This window comes from Calypte anna, chromosome 17 (genome assembly GCF_003957555.1).
Source record: "Calypte anna isolate BGI_N300 chromosome 17, bCalAnn1_v1.p, whole genome shotgun sequence".
NCBI lineage: Eukaryota > Metazoa > Chordata > Aves > Apodiformes > Trochilidae > Calypte > Calypte anna.
Window position 1 is genome coordinate 7,665,567 of NC_044262.1, and position 24,058 is coordinate 7,689,624.

A 24,058-nucleotide genomic window follows, 5' to 3' on the forward strand; every position below is an offset into this window, starting at 1 on the left:
AACCCATTCCTTGTTTTCAGCAGAACATCAGCTCTGGAAAGGCTGGCTTCATGCCTTCCCCCTTTGTGCCCTCTTGCTTCTGAAGACCATGCTGTGAAGAACTGGGGGTCAAGTACACAGCCCACAGAGCTGGCAGTGACATGTGCTGTAGCTCCCAGCCTGGCCAGAGGCACTCCAGTGCTCCCAGCATCTGCTCCCCAGCTGGAGAGAACCAGGCTGGGGCTCCTGGACAAGGAGCTGGCCCATGCAGAGCCTTCCTTTCACCCCTCACACTTCCAGTGTAACTCCTGCAGTATTTGCATGACTTTCTCTGACCATCAGGACTTCATGGCCAGGTTTTGAAGAAACACACCCAAAGCAGTGACATTGCCAGTGGTGCAAATGCCCCTTATCACATCCCTGTGACAACAAGGAAACTCAACCCTGCAGAGACCACCAAAGCAGACCCTGCCAAGCAGCCCCAGGGTGGGAGGAACCAAACATTTCTTTCTACCTAAAGAAAGAGGTCTGAAAGGTCCATAGTTCTCTGCATCTGCTCACATACATGTATCCCTAAAGCTGCTATCTCCTCCAGGCTCTGCTGGCAAACTGATGGACCAGCACTGTGTAACCATGAAATCCTCCATCAGCTGTTCTGCCCTTCTCTGAATTTGGTGACATCCAGTAATTCTGTATTTACCTCTCTGTATAGGCCAAACACATCTGGCCAGTACTTTAAATCACTCCCCACTGAGCTTCATCTCCACCAGCCTCAAGCTGCAGCATTCTTGGCGAGTACTTTATCATCTCACAGGGTTTGTGTTTACACACTGCTTACTGGGTTATCTGCTTCTGGGAGACACAATCTCCTTTAATTTCATGTATCTCTCAGGAGCCTAACCTGTTCTTACAGCAGAGCTGGCACTAGCTGAGATTTGTCATTAGTGAACCTCAACAAGGAGTTGAACACATTCCTCTCTTTGAACACAGACATCACCTAACCAGCATGGAATGACAAGAGGCCTCTCCTGTCTTTACACAGCAAATTGAAGACATCTTCCAACCCTCAACATTCCTTCAGGAAGACACTTTCCTCTGTCCTTATACCCTTTCATCCTCTCCTGTAAAACTGTGTATTCTTCTGAGCACAAGTTATCTTCTTTTTCCAAAAAGACTCCAGTAGCATGGTCCTTCCAGCATCCATTAATGTTTCAGAGTACTTCCAGCTCCTTCAAAGTTTGCCCCACCAACCTGGCCTGCTTCACCTCCTGTTTGCTGTTGCAGATGCTCTTCTGAAGCTCCATTTTCTTATCACACTTAAGTCAACATATTATCACTGGGTTATCATGGTAAAACTCACGATTCAATCCCAAAGCAATTAAATAATCACTCAAAACCTAAAAAAACTTTAACTGTTGAGATAGAATGGGAAAATCCTCACGTGTCAGACACAAAGTCCTCTTGAACTTGGGGCCTGAAGGTCACATCTGCTCTGTGTGACCAAAAATGTTAATTTTTCCCCAGATCTGCTGGAATCAGCATTGAGCTCTGACCTAAACATGGTAATAATGATCTTCGTGAGATATTCATTACCTTGATAAAGAGAGTATTCTGGTCTCATCAAGATTTTGGATATTCTAGAATACTATTAATATATAGGATAAACATAATGAGTAAAACTCATTAATTTCTAAAGTGTTACTTGTTCATATTCATTATCCATGGTCCCCGAGTGGGTGATCTCTTAAGCCAGCCAAAATCTTGGTTTTTTTAGGAATGTTTCAGGTACAGAATGGGTTCCCGAGTGCACTCTAAGGAATCTCTCAGGAGTAGATTGTAACTGAGCTACAGAAGCTTCTTCACTCAGTGTCCCAATGATTTTCCAAGGCTGAGCAAGGGCTGGAGCTGGTGACAGCCACCACACCCCGTGCAAACCAGTGCTACCAGCACCTGCACAGCTGGACTAGTGAGCAGAGAGAAATTCAGCTCCAGCAAACTTCTCCATGCTCCAGCAAGGCCAGGATGAGAGGACACTGTTCCAGGTGCAGCGGAGCAAGTACAGCCCAGCAGCAGCTTTGTCCCTCAGCACATCCCCCAGCACTGCCCTGTGCCAGCCCTGACACCAGCTCTGCAGCAGGACAGAACCCTGCTCTGCCAAGGCAGATGCAGAGCCCTTAGGTCCCACCTCCCCAGCCTGGCCCAAGGCACTGGGACCCCACGAACAGCAGAGCCAGGAATAGGCTCTGGGAATCTGGACTCAGATGCCTGCTGTGGATTGAGCCCCTGCAGCACGTGTGGTGGCACTGGGTGACTGTGCTGCCTGGGAGGTCCCAAAGAGAGAGAAGATGTCAAGCAACTTAAAAAAAAAAAAAATCAATGAAGAAACCAAGTAAATACCAACTGTCAAGTACTCAGCAAGTCAGGAAAAAAAAGCAAGTTTCATAGAACTCAATAAGCAGGAGAAGCCAAAGGCAGGGTCAGAAGCAGCTGTGGCATTACTGCTGAGCCCCAACCCTGGCAGGGCCCAGCAGAGCCAAGCACTCAGCTCCAGCACATCCTAATGCAGGTCAGTCAGCCAAAGAAAAGAAACCTTCACACAGCCAGCTCCCTCCAAACGAGCCACTTGGGTTTTTTCCACTGCAGATGGCCTTGGCATCTCTTGCTTTTGTCTCTGTTTGGGTGCACTGCCAGTTCTCCCTCTGAACCTGCCCTCCTCAGCGCGGTTCCATCTGCAGCCATGTCAAATCCTGCTGTCTTGTTCCCTGAGCCACCAGGCTGCTGCTGCAGCTCAGAGGAGGAGGACCTGTGACCTGCCATTCCTCACCCTGCCCCTTCTGGAAAGCCTGGACCACCATCAACTTCTGGAAAAGCTGCTGCTGAGGGACCCTGGAGAGCACGCTGAGCCAACCCAACAAACCAAGCACCAACACCCCGTATGAGAACTACCAGACACCAGGAGGATGGCAGTGGCAGTGGAAGCACTTTCCTCAGAACCCCACTACAAGGAGAATGTTGTTGTGGATCCATTGTGCAGAAAATGTCCTGGGTTCCCCTTCCTCTCCGTGACCCCAGCAGTAACTTCTCATTTGACATTTCTTAGTCAGGGTTCCTTTTCCAGGACATCAGCTGAGCTGTTCATTCTTCAGTGCTCCCACACACAGGAGTGGCACAGCTCCTGGCCATCAGCTTCAGCTTACCTTCAGCCTTGTGCAGACTTCAACCAGAGCATTCCCAGTCCCAGGCCACAGGAACCACCACAACTTTTACTTCTCTTTGCTGGGCTGAAGAGCCCAATACCCACCCGGGATCCTGGGAGATCTGCAAACCCACATCAGAGCCAACCTCACCCTGAATCTGAGAGAGGCTCTCTGGAGACACAAGACCAAGGCATTAACATGCAAGGCCATTTAGCTCTCACCTCAGCCCTTCCTGCTGGAGCTTGCTGATGAGTAACCATCAGTCACAAATCAATGTCCCTTTTGTTTTCTGGCATTCTTCCTTTCCCCTGCAGGATTTGCAGAACAGCAATTAACATGTTCTTTTTTTCCCTGTGTGACTCTTCTTTACCCAACTCACTTAAATAAAATTTTCTTTCTTGTTACAAGTGTAATGTCTCTCTCACCAAACTTTCTACAAGTACTGTTCATGTCTCTTCCTCTGCTCTTATGAGCTGAGCAGAATTGGTAAACAACTCCTATATTATGGATGTCACATCTATTTTCCATCTAGCTTCATTTTATCTTTCTTGAGTGCAATGTAACAGAGGCCATATAATTTACAAAACTGTTCTGCTCCTGACCTGCAGTTCCAAACCATCCTGCAGTCCCAGCACCCCTCTCCAGAACAACCTAACCATGGGTACACGGGCTGCTCTTCCATCTCCAAGTACAAAGAGGTTCCCTTCACAGAAACACAAGTATTGACCACCTGATTACTGCAAAAAAAACATTTCCCAGTTCTACATCCAGCCACTGCCATAAGCAATAATACTTTGCTGTCCATGATGCAGGACAAATGATCCCCAAGACACAGTATATTGAATTATCCAACTCCAGACTGCTTTGCACGTGTCCTACCACCTCCTGCTAGTGCAGACCTCACCACATGCCACAGCAGATGTTGAAAAAATTTTGAAATACTCACAGATTTTTCTATTTACCCAAACAAGTGAAGCTTCAATTTTTTAGACCAAGCCCTCAACACTCCCACGGACAACAGCAGGATATCTTTGTGACCACCTAAAATATCTTTGCGAGCACTGAGTAGGGATTAGCAGTTCCTGGTATCTGTATGAACATAAACTACATGTTTTTGCCCTGCTAATACACAGCCCTAAGTAGCTCAGTGCCAGAGCCAGCAGCAAGCTCTGCTGCCACAATGGTGACGAGGCAAAGAGCTCACTGCTGATTCTGTGGGTATGATCCTTCTCAGAGAGATGGAAGTATTTTTCTGCATCATTCATCAATTGCTGCATCTTTGTACAGCAATTCAGAGTAGAAACATTTTATAACAGTGAATGCCCAAGATGCAGCCCCACACTTGGCTCCCCACCATGGGCAGGAATGGACCCCAGGGCCAGAGAAAGGCTCCTTACCTCAAAGCAATAGTCTTGTCCCAGGATGCTGCTGTGGACTGGCTTGATGACCACTTCCTCCTCCATGCTGAGATCCAGAGCCTCGACAGCACTACTAGGACTGAGCAAAGACTCGTGGGAGCGCGATTCTTTCAGCCTCGGCATTAGATGGGATCTAGAGGGAAAAAAGCCATGGAATCAAGCTTGGATACAGTCAGGATGACATTATTAGAGGTTTGTAGGCTGTGGGTCTCTTGCCCAGCTGAATACATCCTTAAATGTCCATGACACCTACATGAGACCTCCCAGGAATGCCCAGCACAAGTGGACAAGGGAGGCTGACCCATGCAGGCTGCTGCTCTCCTTGGTACAGGAGCTGGGTCTGAGCTCTGATGGTGCTGGGCACCAGCTGCTAGCACAGGAATGTTGACAAGTGCCAGCAATCCCTTTAGCACCCCATTCCATATTGTTTCGCAGCACCCTGTCCCTCCCAACAGCAGAATTTATGGGCAAATGGGGAAGAACTACGGAAACATCCTTCTAAAACCCCAAAATGTGTTCTGCCAGTGCACACTGAGCATACCAGGGCAGATGCCACCCGTGTGTGCGGGTCCTCTCCTCCCCACCAAACCCACCCATACCAGGGATATAGCTTGGATCTGCTGTCTGTAACCAGAGGGCTCGTGTGCTCTCTGCAGTTGTTACACACATCCCCAGGATGGGGCCAGTGTGGAAAATAAGGCCATGATAGCCCCATCGATCGATCTAAATGCTCTGGAGTCCCACAGGCAGCATTTAGCAGCAGGGAGCCCACAGCCAGCAAGCAGCACAGCATTTTCCAGACAGCCAATACAATCAATGGTGCTGGAACTCTTAAAGTAAAACCAGAGAGCCCAAGGTGGAAAAAGAAAGAGAAAGATCACTAGGGACTCCCAGGGAAAATAGAGCAAAACCATAAAGTGGCACAGGAAAGAAAAAAACTACTCAAGAGCAAAGGGAGTGGATGCCTTCTCTACAGCCTGTGCCATGCAAAGTGTTCCTGGGCCAGCCAGCTCTGACCCCAGCACCTCTGATCTTTAAAACCTCTGGCAGGCACTTTAGGGTCTTTCAAGGAGACCACGAGTCCCTCTGTCTACAGAGAGAGCATGATGCCTTCCTCCAAGGCACAGAAGGACAGGAGTAAGGGGAGGCCGAGATATTCTCAGCACAAACTCAGCTGAACAATGCTCCCACTGTACTCTCAGATTGCTCCGTGTGTGTGTTTTGTCATTCTCTAGAGTAAAGCAGACCAAAACACAGAGAAATGTCAACATTGCATGCAAAATGCAGCAAATGACACACCCAGCTGAATCTAGAAAAGAGCCAAAGGAGATGCTAAGATAAACAGCAGTGGAAGATAAGCAGGTGCTTCTCTACATTTGCCATTAAGATTCATGCCATCAGGAACCCCCAGGTGATAACTGCTCAGCCCATAGCTGGGTTCTCCAGCAGAGCATGCTAAATGGGCAGCTCAGGAGGCTGCAGGCCAGCCTCCTCCTCCCAGCAGGATGACAGCCTGGGGACACGCTGCCTGCCAAGGGCTCCCTGGCAGCACCAGCTCCAGACACCTCCCTTTAGCTGCTGGGGCTGGCAGCCAGGCCCAGCTGTTGTGGTACCTGAGAAGGCATCTGCAGAAACCCAACCTACAACACTGCAATCTTTTCTTGGGGGACAACCACCAGCCCTGTGCAGGATCAGAAGCAAAAGGCTTCCCATCCCATTAGTGAGTCTCTAAGCTGCCCACTCACCCCATATCTCTGTGGTGAATAAATTGATCTTTAGGAACTGAGTCATTTCCCAGTACTTTGAGGCAATTTTACACTATTTCCACAGAAAAGGGTCCGTATCCTTTCCCTCTGAATGCTACTGTAAATTAACTCTGATACAGGCAGACAGATCAAGTTACCTCTGGACACTGAGTGCAGAACTAATACACAGCAGCTCAAGAACTGACAACACAGCTGCTCACCAGGCCCAGATAAGCCCAGAATCAAGGCATTTATGGTAAATCTTATTTCCATACTTTAGAGATGACATTAGAAAAGGTACGTAACCAGAAACTTGCAATCTTGTGTGGCAACCCTAAATAATTAGTAATCTAACTCTACAACTCAGGAATGTTACACTCTAACACACACATCTGCATCACTGAGCTGGACTGCTTCATGCTGGCCTGAGATTTCTTGTTAAAAATAAAACAAAACAAGGCTATTTTTCGTTTAAAACTACTGCAGCTGCAAGGCCATGGGTGGGAGTGCAGATGTGCAACTCAAGAACCACCAAGGGAGAGTTTCTCAGGACAGATGATGTTCTCACCAGATTCAGCAAATGTGTATTTATATTTCTCCATACTTTGCCATATGCCTCTGGGAATCCTAAAATTAACAGGGCTTTGCCTAGGCAGGAGGTTATTGGTCAGGTTTGTGCCCCAGCAGGACTCACTCCCATGATGTTTTTCACCCCTGGACAGCTGAACGGATCTAACCCAGGTCAGAAGCAGAGATATTTTTCAGCTCCCTGTAAGGAGAGAGCACTGCAGGTCTCAAATCAGCCCTAAAAGGCCAAGCAGGTGCCTGTGTATCAAGAGCTAAGTGGAGAGATGCCATTAATTAGAGACTCTCATCTGCAATCTCAGCAGAAAGGATGAGAGCTCTCTCTGGCAGAGCAGGATGAGTGCTGCCTGCCCAGAGCCTCCCCAGCACCCAGAGCCTCCCCTCACCCTATGGCACTTTACCCACAGCAGCCTGGCATGGTCCAGGGAGGTGACAAACACCCCTGAGTGCCAGGAGGGCTAAAACACCATCAGCATCTAAATGGAAGGAGCATGTGTCCTTTCATTTTAATACTGTGTGCTCAAGGAGGGCGCATTTCTCATGTCCTTTGGTTAATAATGTGACATTTGCAGCAGGAGCCCACTTTCTGGAAGATGTTTGCAAGTCCCTGTGGCAGCTCCCACAGACTTCCCTTTGCCTCAACAGCACAAAGAAGGTCCTGCTAAAGGCCACAAGCTTCTTCCCTGACTCAGAGAGCAGTCTTCTTACTGCAAGGACCATCCAGTGTTATCCCTGTTTGGGTGAGGAGAACATAAACCCACCATGGGAGTGCCACAGTCCAGTGAAACCCTTGGAGCAAGAATGTCTGTATTGCATCAGGCCAGAACTGACCTGGAGGGCATTCTCAAAAGAAAATTTACTGGGCAAGGGCTGGCAAGTGCTAAAAAAAAAACCCAAACAAAATCAACAAATCCACTTGCTGGTGAAGACATGCAGAAATATTAAGCACACAATGTTCTGGCTGGACTCAGCCTGAAATGGGACATCAGGCAGTGGTGTTGGCTGTGCTGGTGTGTCCCAGAATCTTGGTTCCCTCCAGTTTCTCTCCAAGACTCACACCCCCAGCCAGGATCTCCTACCAGGGAGCCAGGCACATTCCCATCAGGACAGCCCAGAGGACAGGAGCAGGGAAATGGGTAGAAGGTGCATACTGTGGAGACCAAGATACCAGAGTCCCCATAAACCCGTGCTCTCCCTTGGCCATCCGACACCCTAACAGGCAAACTCACCTGGAACATCATTTGCCCACTGTGTGTCACACCTCTAAGGTGACAAGAGAGACTTTGTTCAAATTCATCTCTCTACCATCACTTTTCCAAGTGCTGCCTGTGGAACCACCTGATCTCTTGCTGTATTAACTTGCTGTGTACTCCAGGTCCTGTTCTGGCTGACATGAACTGATCCAAGTTCAGTTCCTACACTTTTGTTTTAATATGGTGGGAATGGCCAGCTGTCCAGAGACATCTCACAGCAGGAAAGCCTCTTTACAGAACATTCAGTTCTTTTTGCCATGGGCTTTGTTTTAATCCCTTTCTACTTGCCTCAAGTTCAGTTGAAATGAAGGAGAGGGAGTGGAATCTCTGCAAAGACCACATTAGTGCTTAAGAGAAATAACATTACTGCTACTGGCACTGACCTGGGGAGTCCTACAGAGAGGCCAGTCAGTCTCTGATTATTAAAGAAAGATTCATACATTCCTCCCCCCCCATGTCTCATGCTGTATCAATTTAATAAATACATATGAAAGTGATGTTACGGGAACAACCAAGAACAGCACAAGAGCCCTTGGACACTTCCAGAAGATGACAATGTTGGGTTTTTTTTCCTGTAGGACAGGACACATGGATGAAGTCTCAGCATGCAGCACATCCTTTTCCATGATCTGCTAACCTCAACCTTCTCCATGCCAGCTGCTGATCTCTGCCCTGGCAGTGCCGTGCTGGGCCAAAGGGGAGGTGGATGCTCTGCAGCCTTTGGGGCTCTCTGGGCAGCAGCACACTGGGAAACACCACTCAGCACACTCAGGATGGGAACCTGGTGTCACATGTTACCCTCCCTAACGCAACACCTTCACCAAGCAACACAAAGGACCTGTAATTAAACTTATTAATGCCTGCCCTTGTTTTCAGGCTGTCCTCAGTTTTAACCGGCAGCAGAATTAATTACATTCAAAAGGACTCTGTCAGCTCATACCAGACTCTAAATGTTGTTTTTGCTAGAGCAGACCTGAAGAATGATTTTAACCTGTGCCATTCTCCTGAGCACGGATAGCTATTTAACAAAATGCCACTGAAAATGTTGTCAGTGACAACCTGAAAGTCCAGCACAGTATAACCAGCAAGGACACTGCATTTGTAACAGGTAAGAGGAGAGAAACTGCAAAAGCAAGCAAAATGCATCAAAAGCAAAAAGTGCTCAGATACGTATCTAAGTTTCAATAATCAAAAATTTAAGACGGTACAGAAATGATTTCTCCCTCTTTCCCAAGCACAATGGCACCACCATCTCACTTTTAATAGAAACTGACACCTTCTATTAAAAAAATTACCTTTCCTTATCACGTCAGCCTAAACCAGCGTAAACGGCGCCGTATCTGTAGACATCTGATGCAAACTGCAGTCACCAGAGACCCACCACTCCAATGCCAGTTGAAACCATAGCACACCCCTGAGAACCAGCCATTCCCACAGCAGCAGTCTCTGGACTGAGTGGGGATTGTAGAGCCCCAGAAAAACACTGGAGGCACAGACAAACCCGGGATGAGCAGCTGCTGCAGGAGCTGAGACCAAGCCCCCTGGTCCCGGTCATTGCCCATGGCAGAAACCACCAAAACAGGGGATGCTGTGGCTGTGGCTGAGACTGAAAGGTTTCCACAGTGGGAGGGGGGTGGGGATAAAGGTTTTGATTTTCATCACTGAAATTCTGTCTAATGTCTAGCTGGAGGTGAAATCTGGACAAGAAAGGAAAAGCACGCCAGGATCTCTCCTCCAGGAAACCCAAGTCGCAAACCCCTGCTCCCACACTCTGGCCCTGGATCCGGAGCTCGGCCACGGGCGGCTGCCTGGGGCAGCGGCGGTGTTTTCATAAATAATGATGAAAACAAATTCATTACACACAGAATAATGGACGAAACGCTGCTAAAAATAAACAACCCGAGCCGAGGGCTGGGCTGAGAACGAGCCGCAGGCTGGGATCCCCCAGCCAGATGTGCCCAACACCCGCAGTGCCCTCCCGCCCTCCCGGGCCCGCTCCGGGCCGACCCCCGCTGCCCGTCCATGCCGGTGCCGGGAGCCTCCGGGCCCCGCCGCCCATCCCCGGCCCCACCGCCCCATTCCTGTCCTCGTCCCGGCGGTGACAAGCGGCCTCTCCCGCAGCCGGCCCCGCCGAAGCAGCTCCGCTTGGCCGCCGGGCACTGAGCGGGGCCGTCCCCGGGCGGCGGCCGCAGCCGCGGGCGAACGCTGCAACCCGGGAGCGGAGTTTGCTTCGGCGGGGCAGGAACCCCCCGGCCGTGCCCGGGTCTGCGAGGCACGGACCTTCTCCAGCCCCCCAAAAAGGCACCACCCGCACACCCGCGCTCACCCGCAGGGCCCGGCTCTTGCCCCTCTGCCGCTTCTCCTCCGCTCCGCTCAGGCCCGGCCATGCCGCGCTCCCGCCGGCCACGGGCGGGCCGCCCCCCGCCGCCCCCCGGCCCCGCCGCTCCGCTCCGCCCCGCCGAGGCCGCCGCCGCCGGGGCCGCCGGATTGGCTGAGCTGTAGCTGGGCAGAGCGCCCCGGGCCCGCCGCTCCCGCTCCGCGATCGCAGCCCCGGCAGCGGCCCGGGCTGAGCTCCGGGCGGGCACCGCTCCCCTCGGCAGCCGCCGGGGCTCCGCCCTGCGCTGCCGCTGCTGCCGCTGCCCTCCGCTCGCCCCGCCCGCCCCCAGCCCGGCCGCTCACCCCCTCGTCGGAGCCCGCCCGTCCCGGGTCCGTTGGCCGCTTTCATTTTGTTGTGCTAAACCCCAGCAAAATCCAATCCTCCATCAGCCTTTATTTATTTATTTATTTATTTGGCAAAACCTGCACTAGGGCACTTCTTCCCCGGCCGGTTCCCTCCTGCGGGGCTGGGAGGATGTACCGGAGGCTGACACCACCGGGGCGGGCAGAGGGAGGCAGCAGCCCGCCCGGCCCGGCTGTCCTTGCCCTGGGGTGTACACGCACATTCCTTTCCCATTTTGGAAAGCCGAGTCACTGACCTTTGCAACAGCGCAATCCACAGCAAGGAGCGTCTGCAGCAGCAGCCAGCCGCACCTGCCCGGGCCATGATCCGCGCCCCGCACGCACGGAGCGATCCCGCATCAGGACCGAGCACCGGCCGGCACCCGGCGAGGCTTGGGCTTGTTGCAATGCAGCCTCACAAAGCAGAATGCCCAGAGCGGCAAAAGAGCGCGAGAGAAGGAGGCGAAAGAGTGGAGATCAGAGGGGAAGGTACACAGCACGGTCCGAGTGTCCTGACCGCCACCATCCTCACCCGGCCCACGAAGACACCTTCCCAGAGCCAGACTGCTGCTGTCATCGCGGCGTATTCAAATGCCTCCATTACTCATCAAGAACAAAGTAGGACTATCTAGTAAATGAAAAACCACCACATGGCACTGTCCTCTCTCTGTTATTTATGGCTGCTTCCTTTTCCACTTTACAAAGGCTACCGTCCATGTCTGCAGCAAATCATAAATCCTCCAGCTCATGCAAGGTTGCTCTGGATAAGGGAGGAGGCAGGCACCTGGGCTGCAACAGCTGGTCAGCAGTGGAGGGCAAAAGCAAAGGTAAATATCCCTGATTAAACAAAATACTCAGGGTGCAAGGGGAAGGAAGCAAGGTCTCTGAAGTAGCAGGCATGAATCTTGCCCTCCAGTTGACTTGCAAGCCAGTTTCCTGGATGGACCATCCCTCCAGCCAGCACCACCATTCACAGTGCTGACAAACCAGCCCAGCTCTAACACTAACTCTCTTCCTCAGCCAGAGAGGTAGGCATAACCCTCTCTCATCTCCAAAGGAGACAGAAAAATGTGCAGCATTGACAGAATCATTGCTGGGTTTCAATAGTAAGGCGCATCATCAGTCCCCTAAGGCCAGTAAGGTTCTCCTCTTCCTTCCAGAAGGAAAATACAGTCCCCGCTGTTCCTCAGGAATGACAGCATCAGCTCCCCAGCTATTCTGGGACAAGCAGCCTGTGCAGAATGCCCCAGTCAGTGCATTTCCTACCTTGCCTCTTTAGCAGAGCACATGAACACCCCCTCCCCTTGAAGTCTGCAAACAGAGCTCTGGATTTAGCATTTTTTGCCTCCCCCCACCAGAGGATGGAAGTTTTCTCACCCTTTGTTGGCAGATGCCACGCAGAGAGACAAGCTCGCTGTCCTTGATCTGCTTTTCAGGGCTTCTATAAAGTAGGGCACCAGCATCAACCCAGAGTCAGGTTTTTGATACATTGCTGGAATAGCCAAAAATAATAACAGGGAGCTTCAGTCAATCTTTGCCTCCTCAGATCTGCAGCAGCAGCAGCACAGGGGTCCTTTGTGCAGCAGAGCAAAAATACGGCGCGTGCCAGACTGCAATCCCGGTCAGAAATCCACAGCCATTCCCAGCTGGGAACCAGGCTCACCAGCAGCTCCCGAGCACTTGGGTCCTCACCGGGCAGCTCCTGCCTTGTGGGGTCCTTTTTCCCACAGCCATCAGTGCTCTGCTCTCCGTATTTCCTTTAGCACCTTATCTCCCTCGCTGCGGCGAAATGCTAAGGTCAGGTTACAGTTTTACCAACCCTTTTATCTTTCTGGCAAGGCAGGAAAATGCAGAACCTGAACTTTGGAACAAGCCTTTGCACTTGCAGCGGGTGGGGACCGGAGCAGACTGAAAGCAGCAGGAGAAGAGAGAATCCAGGTTCTCTCCGCAGCCCAGAACTGGAATATTTTCCGTTGCACGTTCAGACACATTATTAGGACAATCTGGAAGGAAGTACCAAACCCAACAAGCATGTGCTTTTGGCCGGCGTTCCAGCAGGAAGCCAGATGTGCTGGGAACTGCAGCAGCTCCAGCTGACGTAAGGACCCAGCACAGCTCCACTGCCGCTACCAGATGACAAGGAAGACGACCAGCAAACCCCAGCAAAAGAGTTCTGTTTGCTGGGAACCACCCAGTTGAATTCCCCCTGTCCCAAACCTGTAATTCCAGGTTGCCAGTCTGTGCAGGGCTGGCACACAAGCCAGGCATTGGGAGATGAAGCAACATGTGAACCTGGAGCCCCAGGTGCTCTGTGGTACTGTCCTGCTGCACATTCATTCTTCATCTTCTCACTTCCATGAGTGACAAATGTGTTTCCTGAAGGTAACCTGCTGCCAGGTCCCTGTCCATCCATCACGCTGGACTTGGGGTGGTGTCTAAAACACACAGATTTCTTGGGGCTACAGGTCTGTAACACACAGGTCATTCACCAACCCCCACACCTTCCCATGGCTTCTGGACTGAAAATCCTTGTGTTGCTCAGGAGCTCCAAAAGCTCGAACTGCAGACCAGGCCCAGGGGGACTCTTTCCCCCTCCCCAGGGAGTACCAGGCAGTGCAAAAAACACACTTCACTGACTCAGTGTTTAAATACTGCTTCAGTAACTATTACTACCAACACCAAGAAGTCTGTACTTCAAAGTCTCAGCTAATTTTACTCCAAGCCAGGCTTTAACACAGCTTCCTAAAGCAAGCTTGTACCTCATTCCTCAGCTGCACAAGGTAGTGTTTCCGTGCAGAGTGTTGTTCTCCCCACAGGTGGCTCTGTTCAGAGGGTGAGATCCAAGTGTACAACATGGTCAGAGCTATTATTGTCATTGCCAATGCCAGGAACCTCCCTGGGGCACCATTTGTGCCCTCTTCCCCTTCCTCACGTCTGCACTTACAGGATCCCAGCAGTCATCCACACAGTTCCCTAAGAAATAGCATTTGTGAAGGGAAACCCACTGAGCTTCAGAGGTGCAGGTAACATAACTCCAATAACCCACTGAAATAGCAAGTTTTCCATTTCATATTCTATTATTATTCATATTCCTGTTTTCTTGGATCACTTTTTCTCCCATGGTCCCAGCCAGGTCTGGCTTACTCAGTTTCCTTGTCTGAACAGGGGAGGATGGTCAGACAGGGCTTTGCCTCCAGCCCTCTGGGCAGTGACCTTTCCCAACTCCTACTGTATTTACCTTTTGGAGCTACTAAACCTAGGTATCTCACACTTCTTATTGAGTATGAAGCCAGTGCTCTATGGCCACACCGTCTGGCAAAGGGAAAAAAACAAATCCCCCAATAACTTTGAAGCGGAAGGTCCTGTGATTACACAGATTTACCCAAATTCACAGTTAAAATCAAAACACCTGTCATCACTGTCCTAAAAAGCACTTATTTTCAAACAATTGTGTTTAAAGAATTCCACACCTCAGCATAATTAAGTTAAAAGATGTGTCCCTTCACAACTGGCTGCTGCTTAAGCACAGGGTTGGGCATAGCCTTTGCTCTGGGGCTCTTCCAAAGAAACTCTTCAACAATGTACTGCAACCTATGGCACTGATGGTCCAGATTTCACTGCAGATACCATTAAATCACCTCTCAGGACTCCCAATGTTCCTCCAGCAAACTGCATATTCAGGCTGTAGCTCAGCGGCAGCTGAACAGCCGTAACCTTGACTGTGCTGGAGTTTGTTTATTTTGTCCTTCAGTTCCCTTTCAGCAAAAAAGGTAATCTGAACCTGAAGGGCACAGAAATTACCCAGGCCTTGCAGACTAGAGGAACAATGGCCAGATTAAATTAAGAGATTAGTAAAAGGTTTCTTCACCTGCTTTATTTATGTTCCCAAAAGCTGAGCTGCAGCAAGGTTGCAGAATTGACACCCACCACTTCTGAAAACTCAGGCACCGTATCAAATGGTATTTACACTGAAGGAATATTTAACCTCTGACTAATGCTGCCTTTTACTCCCTATTTCATAGCAGCTAGACAGTGGATCTGCATCAGCCAATTTCTCTTTCTGCTTGTAATTAGCTTCACTTTTCTGCTCTCCTGAGCAAGCATTAGACTTCCCTCTAGGAATGTAATCCCACCTGCAGGAAACCTGTCTTTACTGAGATGCCACTCATCTTTCCTGGAGGTTTTATTTAAAACGTAACATTGCTATTAGCAGCAGATTTTTATAAACCTTTTTGTGAGGTCCCATTCCTGCAAACACTCAATATCATTTTGCACTATTAGTCCCGCTTCAGAGACACCACTTAACATTCAGCAGCAATTTGAGCCAAGAAGCATTTGCAGGAGTCAAGGTTTGAATTTCAAATCCAAACTACGCAGGGGTACCAATGGCTTATGACTTTGAGCCTGACAAACACAAATGCATGTTTGAGCATCTAAACTACATTTTATTTTGATTTGTCCTTCTGTCTAACAATACTGACATACAGAATAGCCTCAGTGTAATAGGCAGTATCTGACTTCAGAGACTGAATCATGTTATTAAACAAAATGATGCTCTTAAAAACCAACAGGAGAAATTTATAATCAGAATAAAGTTAGGAATATGTTCTTTTGCTGCTGATGAACTCTTGCTTGGAGAAAAAGAAGAAAAAAAAAAAAAAAAAAGAGAGAGAAAAAAGAAAAGCTCAAAGTATTTTAAAGTTTGTTTTGGCTGTTTGCATTTAATCCAGAGATAGAACCAGGATATAAAGCTAATTTTTTCCAACTGCTATCTGCCTTTTATCCAGATAGATTTTAGTGGCTTTTAGGGATATAAAGCACATCCTTCTCATGGGAACCTTCTTTTCAGATGGAATGAGAGATTCACACTGATGAAGCTGGTGATTTTTCTATGCCTTTCAGCACTGTAGCTGTAGGCAATCCATCCCAGGGAACTCACACACCATCCCCTGCTCTCCTCTGCCTCTGGCATGTTCTGGGAGACAGAAGCCCTTGGAAGACATGGAATATTTTTGCACATAACATCTGAGCATATGCTGACAAGGTAAAGGGAAATCAGAAAGCACTAAGGAACACTGAAGGCAGCCCCAGTGCTGCAGTGGGTGCATGCTCCCAGCCCACAGGCACCGTGCCTGGAGGTGGCTACAGGTCCCCTCCTCCTGGCAACCTGGGGCTCTCCACCCTGGGGTGCTCTCCATAACACTCTACCATCAGGGAGCAGCAGTACTGACACAGGAACCACAGCACTTCCACAGCCAGCCACGTCCATATTAAACCCATCCCCAAATCCCCAGGTCACAAGGTGTGTCTGGCTGCAGAACCTGTGCAGTCATTCCTGAGAGAACAGGACCTCCGGAAAAGCCATCGGCACTGGAAAGCTATCAGATCCTACAGCCCCCACTTACCCCCCCAACAGACAAGCAAGAAGAGAAGAAGTATTTTTAAAGATCACCTCATTGCTTTTTCCTGCTCTCTCCGTATCTTTTTCCTGACTCACACCAAAGCCCCATCTCCAGGGATGTCCCCATCACTTGCTCCCTGAGAACCCTGTGGGCCAGCTCTGCACCCAACCTGGGTCAGCCCCAGCAACCCCACTGAGACCCCAACCCCCCCAGCCAGGCTGGCTCTGACCATTCCAGGCTCCCTGACCAGAAATTAAACTTTGCAATACTGGCATGCACTGCATCAGCTCTCCAGCTCAATTTTTCAAGTGCAAGCCTCATCACTGCATAGTTCATGCAACACCAGGGGCAGCTACTTCCAGAGCTCATGTAAAAGTCATTATTATTAAAACTTACAAACTGTGAAAAACTCTTTAAAAAAGTCCAAATCCTGGCACTGCCCAAAATTAGATTACAGTGGCAGCCTGCTCAGGGTACAAGGATAAGCAGAGAGCCAAGTTTTCATGCAGTCCTTATCCACAACCCACACCTGCTGCTCCCTCCTGAAAGTTTAACTAATGAACACAGAGAACAGCCCAGAGGATTTAAGATATGGAAAAGGTCAGAGTGGAATTCAGGAGGGAAGAACAGATTGGATGGGGTTCATAAACGACAGCCCCATATTAAATGTAAAATTAATATTTTTCAATAAATTTGGGCAGGTGAGCTTTCCTCCAACTCAGACAATGCAGCTCTCCCTGGACAGAGATGGCTGGAGGGAGGAGGAAGGCACATGCACTTGGAATGAATGCTAATACCCCCCAAAATTAATCTCTGAAAATTACTTCAGTGTAATAGAAACTATTTAATATAAATCTCTGTATAGCAAGGGACAATAAAGTGTCATAGTGATACCCAGAGTAAGTACAGCCTGAAAAAAAAGGCTTTGTTTTTTTTACACAGGACTGGTGCAGTGACTCTGCTGCTTTGTGCCTCAGTTTCCCCACTGTGGACACAGTCTGTCTCACCAGGGACTCTGGGAGAGCTGCTGGGGGCTGTTAAGGACTGAGGGTAGGATGTGGCTTCCTGAAGATTAAAACACAGCCTATTTGACTTGAGAGGCATGGGTTGTGCTTTCCAAACATAGCCAGGGTGGCACCCTCTGCGGAAGGGAGGGAAAGGCTCTTATCAAAGCTACGGTGTTTGACCTGGAATGTGTTTATGGATATGTGTTTATCCAGAGTGTGCCTTCTGATACCTGCAGGACAAACTGGACCACAGTGGTAACAAGCTTTGCAAATTTAAATCAGACCTCAGAAGTACCAAGTTTCTCAACCTGGCTGAATGACATAATTAATGACATAATTTTCGAGCACAGACCCTATGAGGAGAGGCTGAGGGAGCTGGGGGTGTTCAGGCTGGAGAAGAGGAGGCTCAGGGGAGACCTCATCACTCTCTACAACTCCCTGAAAGGAGGTTGGAGCCAGGGGGGGGTTGGGCTCTTTTCCCAAACGACTTTCAACAAGACAAGAGGGCAGGGTCTCAAGTTGTGCCAGGGGAGGTTTAGGTTGGATATTAGAAAGAATTTCTTTATGGAGAGGGTGATCAGGCATTGGAATGGGCTGCCCAGGGAAGTAGTGGATTCTCCGTGTCTGGAGATATTTAAAAAGAGACTGGATGTGGCACTCAGTGCCATGGGCTGGGAACCGCAACGGTGGTTCAAGGGTTGGACTTGATGATCAGTGAGTTCCCTTCCAACCCAGCCAATTCTATGATTCTATGATTAAAAGCAGATGATGAGCAGCATTTCAGCTTCTCTGCTGAAAGCTTCTCTCTTCCTGCTCCGGGAGCTGCAGACCCCCAGCCTCCCCCCTTTGCTCCCTCCCAGCCCTGCCAGTGCTGCTGCCAAACTGTTCAGGGTTGTGGGGCTCCTGCCTGGCTGAAGGGCAGTACCTTGTGCCTGTACCCAGAAACAATTTCCTTTTGTAACCAAGTTATTTTAAATCAATCTAGTTAGACAGATGCAAAGCACTGACACAGATGCACTGGTTTGATCCTTGCCTGAACAGGATTAACTGGCCTCAGATCTTAACCAAATTAAACTTCAGCTCATCTTCATTGCAAAAATGGCTGTATTTTACATCGATAGTTGTGTTGGGTGGGATTTTTTCAAGGACAGAATCTGGGAGGATTTTCCCCTGCAGTCAGTATGGGGGGTCACCACACAGCTCCCTGCAACCTGGCCTGGCCACAAAAACTCCTTTGAGGCTGCAGTGTGCCTGTCTCATCTGCAATTTTACTCCATTCTCAGTGGGTAAACCTACATCTTAAGCCATCACCTATACTGAGAGAGAAGAGTTAAAAACATTGAGATGCACTCCAGTAAGAGCCTGAGTTGATGTAACTAGATTGAGTTAAAATGAACATAGTTGCATGGACACATCTTTTTCTGCAGATCTAACCTGGATTCTACTCCTTACCCACAGCCCTGACTCCTGCCTTTTCCACTCCCTGTCACTGGCTTTGCTTTGTGGTTTCACAGCTCTGAATGGGTTATATCTGCCTAGCAGAAGACAAAAATTCTTATTTTGCTTTCTTCTGAGAAAATTCAGAATGTTTTGATCTGGAAAGTTAGGGTTTAGAGTTGATTCTTGGATTTAATTTCTTAAAACCCTGATTTCCACAAATATTTTTTCTTTCTCTGCTGGAATATAAACCCATCCTTCAAGAGGGAAGAGCCAGCAACCCTCTCTGCCCTGCTCCCTGTCCTCTGAACTGCCTCTCTGCCAGTGCCACTAAACCAGTTTTTCTCATCCAGACAGATGCTAAGCTCAGATCAAATCCCCGGGAAGACACGGAGGCAGCACATGTTCTCATTAACAAAATTGCAATCTGCTCCTCAGCTGATGAGGCTGCCCTGGATTTACACCATCACAGCTAAAACTAGAGCTCTCTTTGGAGGGGTGTCTGTCTGTGGGTGTATGGTAGCTCTGGGAAGGGCCCTGTGCCTTCTCTGATGAGAAAAGAGATGAAGCAAAGAGAAGGGGCAGAGTATGAGAGGCCACAGATTCCCTCCCCCCCATAGCTGGGGTCAGATCTTTGGCACAGGGGGAGGCTCCACCTGCTCAGGTGCTGGACTCCATCAGCTGCCTGCTAGCAGGGTGATTTACTCTGGCTAACACAGCTGTAAATCAATAAATCAGGACCTGCTCCACTTGGGGAGGCAGCTGGCAGATTTGTAGGCTTTGTAAGTGACTATAAAGATGAGCTCACCTGGCCCTGCAGGGCCTGGGGGCTGGGGACCTGAGCTGCCCACAGCAGAGGTTGCTGATGATGTTCCAGCATCCATCCTGGTGTGTGTGCCAGCACTGCCCATGGGACATGACACACATCCAGCAGATCCAAGGGAGCTTCTCCAGGGCTGACAACTACGGACTGAACAATGCCAGGGTAGAGTTAAGCCTTAGCAGGGATGGTCTGAAGCACCAGGCTGAACTCTGGGAGTCCAGCTCTGCAGATTCCTTCCCAACATCCCCTCCCTCTGCCCCGCTCCCAGCCCTCTCTCCCTATTCCCTGCACCTCCTTTCCTACCCAAGACTCAATCAGACTGGAACACAGGCTGAGGGCTTGAGAGAAAACCAAGCAATAAGAAACCCAGAGCTGCCCAAGAAGAAGGTGGATCCTGCAGCATCCCCGGGGTGGCGAAGGGGACAGAAGCCAACAGAAATCAGGTTCCCACCAGGCACTGGAGTCTGTGCTGACCCCTGGGATGCAGTGGTCACCACCAGAGAGGGGGAATGGCCATGGTGAGGCCAGGTGGGCACCCAGCAGGGAGGGCCTGGGCACCTCCCATCCCAATGCAGATGAGTGAGACTCACCTGGGCAGGAGCAAGCCAGGGCTGTGCCAGCTCCTCTCCCTCTCAGCCTGGCAAGTGAGAGGCTGGATGCCTTTATATACCAGTTCAGTGGATCAAAACTGAAAGCAATAACTCCGTTCCCAAATGAATGACAACCCTGTCAATGCTGTGAAAAGGCAAAGTCCAGCCTGGCCCAGCCAGTCCCAACTGCTTCCCACAAGCCAACCCAAACAGGGGCTCTGAGCCATGGCAGTCATCAAAAAAACCTAAAACACGTGGTGTGTGACCCTAGGTTGTACTCTCTCTCCTTCCCAGGACAAGACTGACCCCCAGCCACCTCCAGATGTTTCTGGTAGAGAGCTGGAGGCAGAGCAGGACCCCCCCAGGGGACACACAGGCACAGCCAAAGGTTGGTGATTCAGCTGAAGGTCCCAAACCAGTTCAGGGGTCACAAGGGCTGTGCCACCTCCCTGGCCATCACCCCTGAATGGTGTCCCCTGCCCAGGCTGCCAGCCAAGGTGGCAGAGGCCACATGGGGGCTACAAGGAGGCAATATCCTTGGGAGGCTTCATACAGTGTCACTTCTCCAGTGCTCCTCAGGAGCAGAAGCTGATCACATCAGGTCTCCAACTCTGAGGTGGAAAGTTCCATTTCCTATTCCCAGTGCCCTACCATTCCTCCTCCTCTCTGCCTGAGCTGTTTGTAGCGCCCTGATTTTACACAGTTGCTGGCAGCTTCTGAAACCCAGACACATCCAGAGGGGCACTGGGGAATGGTCTGGCTGGAGATGGTCACGTTTTGCCTGGCTTTCTCCAGACCCTGGCTGGCAGGATGGGTGCACGCCTGGGCCTTGGGGCTGCCTTCCCATTGGGAGCTCCTCAGCTTGTCCAGGGAAATGACACAGAGCAACCCTGGCTGCTGCTGAGTAACCCAGCACCTTCTGTGACTCAGTCACCCCATAATCTCTGGTGATATCTCATTTATAGAGCACAAGGATGAGAACTCACATTGCTGGGCTCACTGGGCACCAAAGGGCTGGGCCAGGGCCAGTCTCGAGCAGACTCCTGAGACATTGAAACAATTACCAAGTGAGGAAACTACGCCACAATTCTTTTTCATTCCTTCTTTGGGCACTTGGGAAATGCAGGGCTGATGAGGCTCTGGTTGGATGCTTGTGGGGGTAATGCAGGGGTAACACAAACCAACCTTCCCCTGATGCCCAGGGATGGGTTCACTGATCTCTGCTCTCCAACCTGCACACTCCCAGCAAAACCAGTGGCACCAGTAGCTGCACCAGGAGGCAAACAACCTGGGAAAAGCTGTCAAGCACCTTCTCTGAAGTGCCTGCAATGCACACATCTATGGCTACGAATAATGGGACAATAATGATTATAAATTATATGATAATGATTTGATATAAATGATAATGATAAAAAAAGCTGGGTTTGTTAGTTTAAGGGTTTGGTCAGTTTAGTTTGGGGTTTTTTATAGAGGTTAGAGGTGGTGTGTGGCAGTACCCCAGTCCCTGGGCAGCAGGCAGTGGTAGTTGGGGTGTCCAGGGCTCCCCAGCACTGGTCACAAGCACAGGGTTACATCTGAGCTCTCCAGGGTAAAAAAGGACTCAGCCTGGTAAGCAGTCCAGTCCCATAGACAGAGCACATTTTCCTAAGCACACACATTCCAGCCAGTATTGAATCAATGACACTTTATAGAAAAGCTGCTTAGACAGATGAATCTTTTTACTCCCCTTCTGGTTTTGTTTTAATAACGACCAATGTAATTGTCTTGACAAAAGGCAAACAGAGCTAGGAGGAAGCTGGGGGAGGAACCCAAGAGTGTGTTGCAGTGCTTGGCTGTGCCATAATGTCCAACAGTGCCTGACCCAAGTTGTCTCCTGCTCAGACAGAAAGCACTAAGGATGCAGCAAAGGACTGACTGCTATTGTTTGGAAGAAGATAATAAAAAACCCCTGCATCAGGTTGATGTGTAATTTTCTGAGTACAGTCTTGCCTACCTTTGACAGGAGGCTTCCCTTACACTGTACTTTACATTCTTTATTAGCTTGTACACAAAAGTGCTTTTAAATGCCTTTGCCTGTAGGAGTGTGAAAACAGCTCCTTCGTAAATCCAGTAAGATCCCAAATGGAGCCAGAAAGCCACTTGAGTTGTGCCCCACAAAGACTTCCATGGATTAAATTAATAAGTCTCTCTGAGGCTTGGGAACTGAGCCACATGCAGCATTTCTAACTCCATGGCCCTTTTATCTGAGTTGTTTTTTCCTCTATCTTTGTCTCACTCCATGACAGTTTTGAGATTTTTGGCATCATAACTGCTGCCTGGCTTGTCAAGCTCAACATCAACAGAGACTTTATATGTACGTGAGAAATGAGAATAGAAACAAAAATAGCTATTAACTCTTCTTTTAGAACACTAAACAACAAAATGGCTGCATTCCAGCAAAGGAAGAGGTTTGAACCGTTTCTGATCAACATCTGTCTCTCAGTGCCCAGTACTGGGGCCTTCAGCAGAGTTACCACTCATGGCTGGCTGTGGGGGCTTTCCTCTTCCACACAATTCTCTTACCCCAGTGATGCTCTGCTGGAGCCATGCCCACATTAGCAGGTACCACCATGCCCACGTTAGCAGGTACCATGGTGCAATGGAAGCAAATCTGAAGGAGGAGGAGGTGGTGCTGGAGGACTGACGCCCTGTCTGGCAGGAGCAAGGTCGTGCTGCATGCTCCTGGAGCACCTCAATGGGTTTAGCTCCAGCTGCTGCCTCCAGGTGCTGAGCCTGGTGGAGATCCAAGCACAGCAAGTGGGGACAATGGGGAAAGTCACCTGAGAAGCACATGTCTGGTCACCCTGAGACTCTGATGCAGACCCTCTCTGAGACCTCAGCCTTCCAAGGACCAGTGGAAGCTCCATCCTTCCCTTGGCAGTCCCAGCCTGGAGAGCTGTGTGGAGACACTCATGCTTCCAACACAGCAACACTGTCTTGCTCTAAATCAGATCCAGACAAACTGTTTCTCAGAGACCATCCCAGCTTGCTGCTAACACTAAAGCAAGTTTGGAAACACTGGGAACACTGGACTCTGTTAAAAGAGGCAATCCATGCCAAGGCTGAGAGAAGAAGAATGTGACCTAGTGGGACGGTCTTGGCTTGTAAATGCTCAGGGACAAAGCTTGCTCTTTCTCCCTTGCTTTTCACTACTGCCAAGCAGTGCCTCACATCCCTTATTCTGGCAAGTGTCTCAGGCAAAATGCACAAGGACTTATCTTCAAGCTAGTGCATTTTAGAGAAGAAAATGGGTGACAAGCCAGAGTTCAGCAAGGCGCCCAAGCAAAATCCTGCAGAGAAGCACAGCCCAGAATAGAGCAAAGCACAGCAAAACTACCACTGTGCTACATGACTCCCAGGCCCATTGCTGCAGAATGTTGTAATACTTGTGGCCACACTTTGAAGAAATTTTAATTAGAAAGAGGAATAATAGGCATGGAAGAAGAAAACTTGTCCAGTTTTTCTCCAGAAAACAGAAACTCAACCACTGCAAGATATTCCCCCCCCAATTTGAAATGAGCCTACTAAAATCAGAAATGTTCAGTGCCCGTTGTAAGGATTCTAGAAACCTCCAGCTGCTTTGGCAATCATTATAAAATACTTTCATGCAGTTTTAAAAGTCATTAGTAAGTAAAATGAAGAAAAGATGTAGCGCTTTAAAAAAGTATGTGAAACATTTGCTTTATCATCCAGCCACTTTATTTTAATGAGGTTTGTTTTACTTCTGGTATTTGCATTGTCAGACAGTGCAATTCTCTGAGTGTTTTTGTGTGAGATAAATGATGAGAGGGCTGTGGGAAGATGCTGGGAGACTCCAGCCAGGCAGGGCCCAGTGGTCAATCCCACTCGTGTCTGTAACACTGTG

General features: G+C 49.5%; 1 protein-coding gene across 12 annotated transcripts in view; it reads right to left on the reverse strand.

Moving 5' to 3' along the window:
* DAB2IP (DAB2 interacting protein) overlaps nt 1-24,058 on the reverse strand; it is a 169,238-nt gene that overhangs the window by 35,489 nt on the left and 109,691 nt on the right. For 7 of the 12 annotated variants that reach the window (XR_003988251.1, XM_030461028.1, XM_030461027.1 and 4 more), the window contains one exon: nt 4,574-4,727. Coding sequence is in view for 11 of the 12 variants with exons in the window: in XM_030461028.1 (XP_030316888.1) it covers nt 4,574-4,727 (154 nt within the window). In the remaining variant the exon portion in view is untranslated. Of the gene's footprint in view, nt 1-4,573; nt 4,728-10,503; nt 10,594-11,152; nt 12,246-12,272; nt 12,829-24,058 lie in introns of those variants that run through there. The other 5 variants (XM_030461030.1, XM_030461035.1, XM_030461031.1 and 2 more) reach the window with 5 other exon arrangements.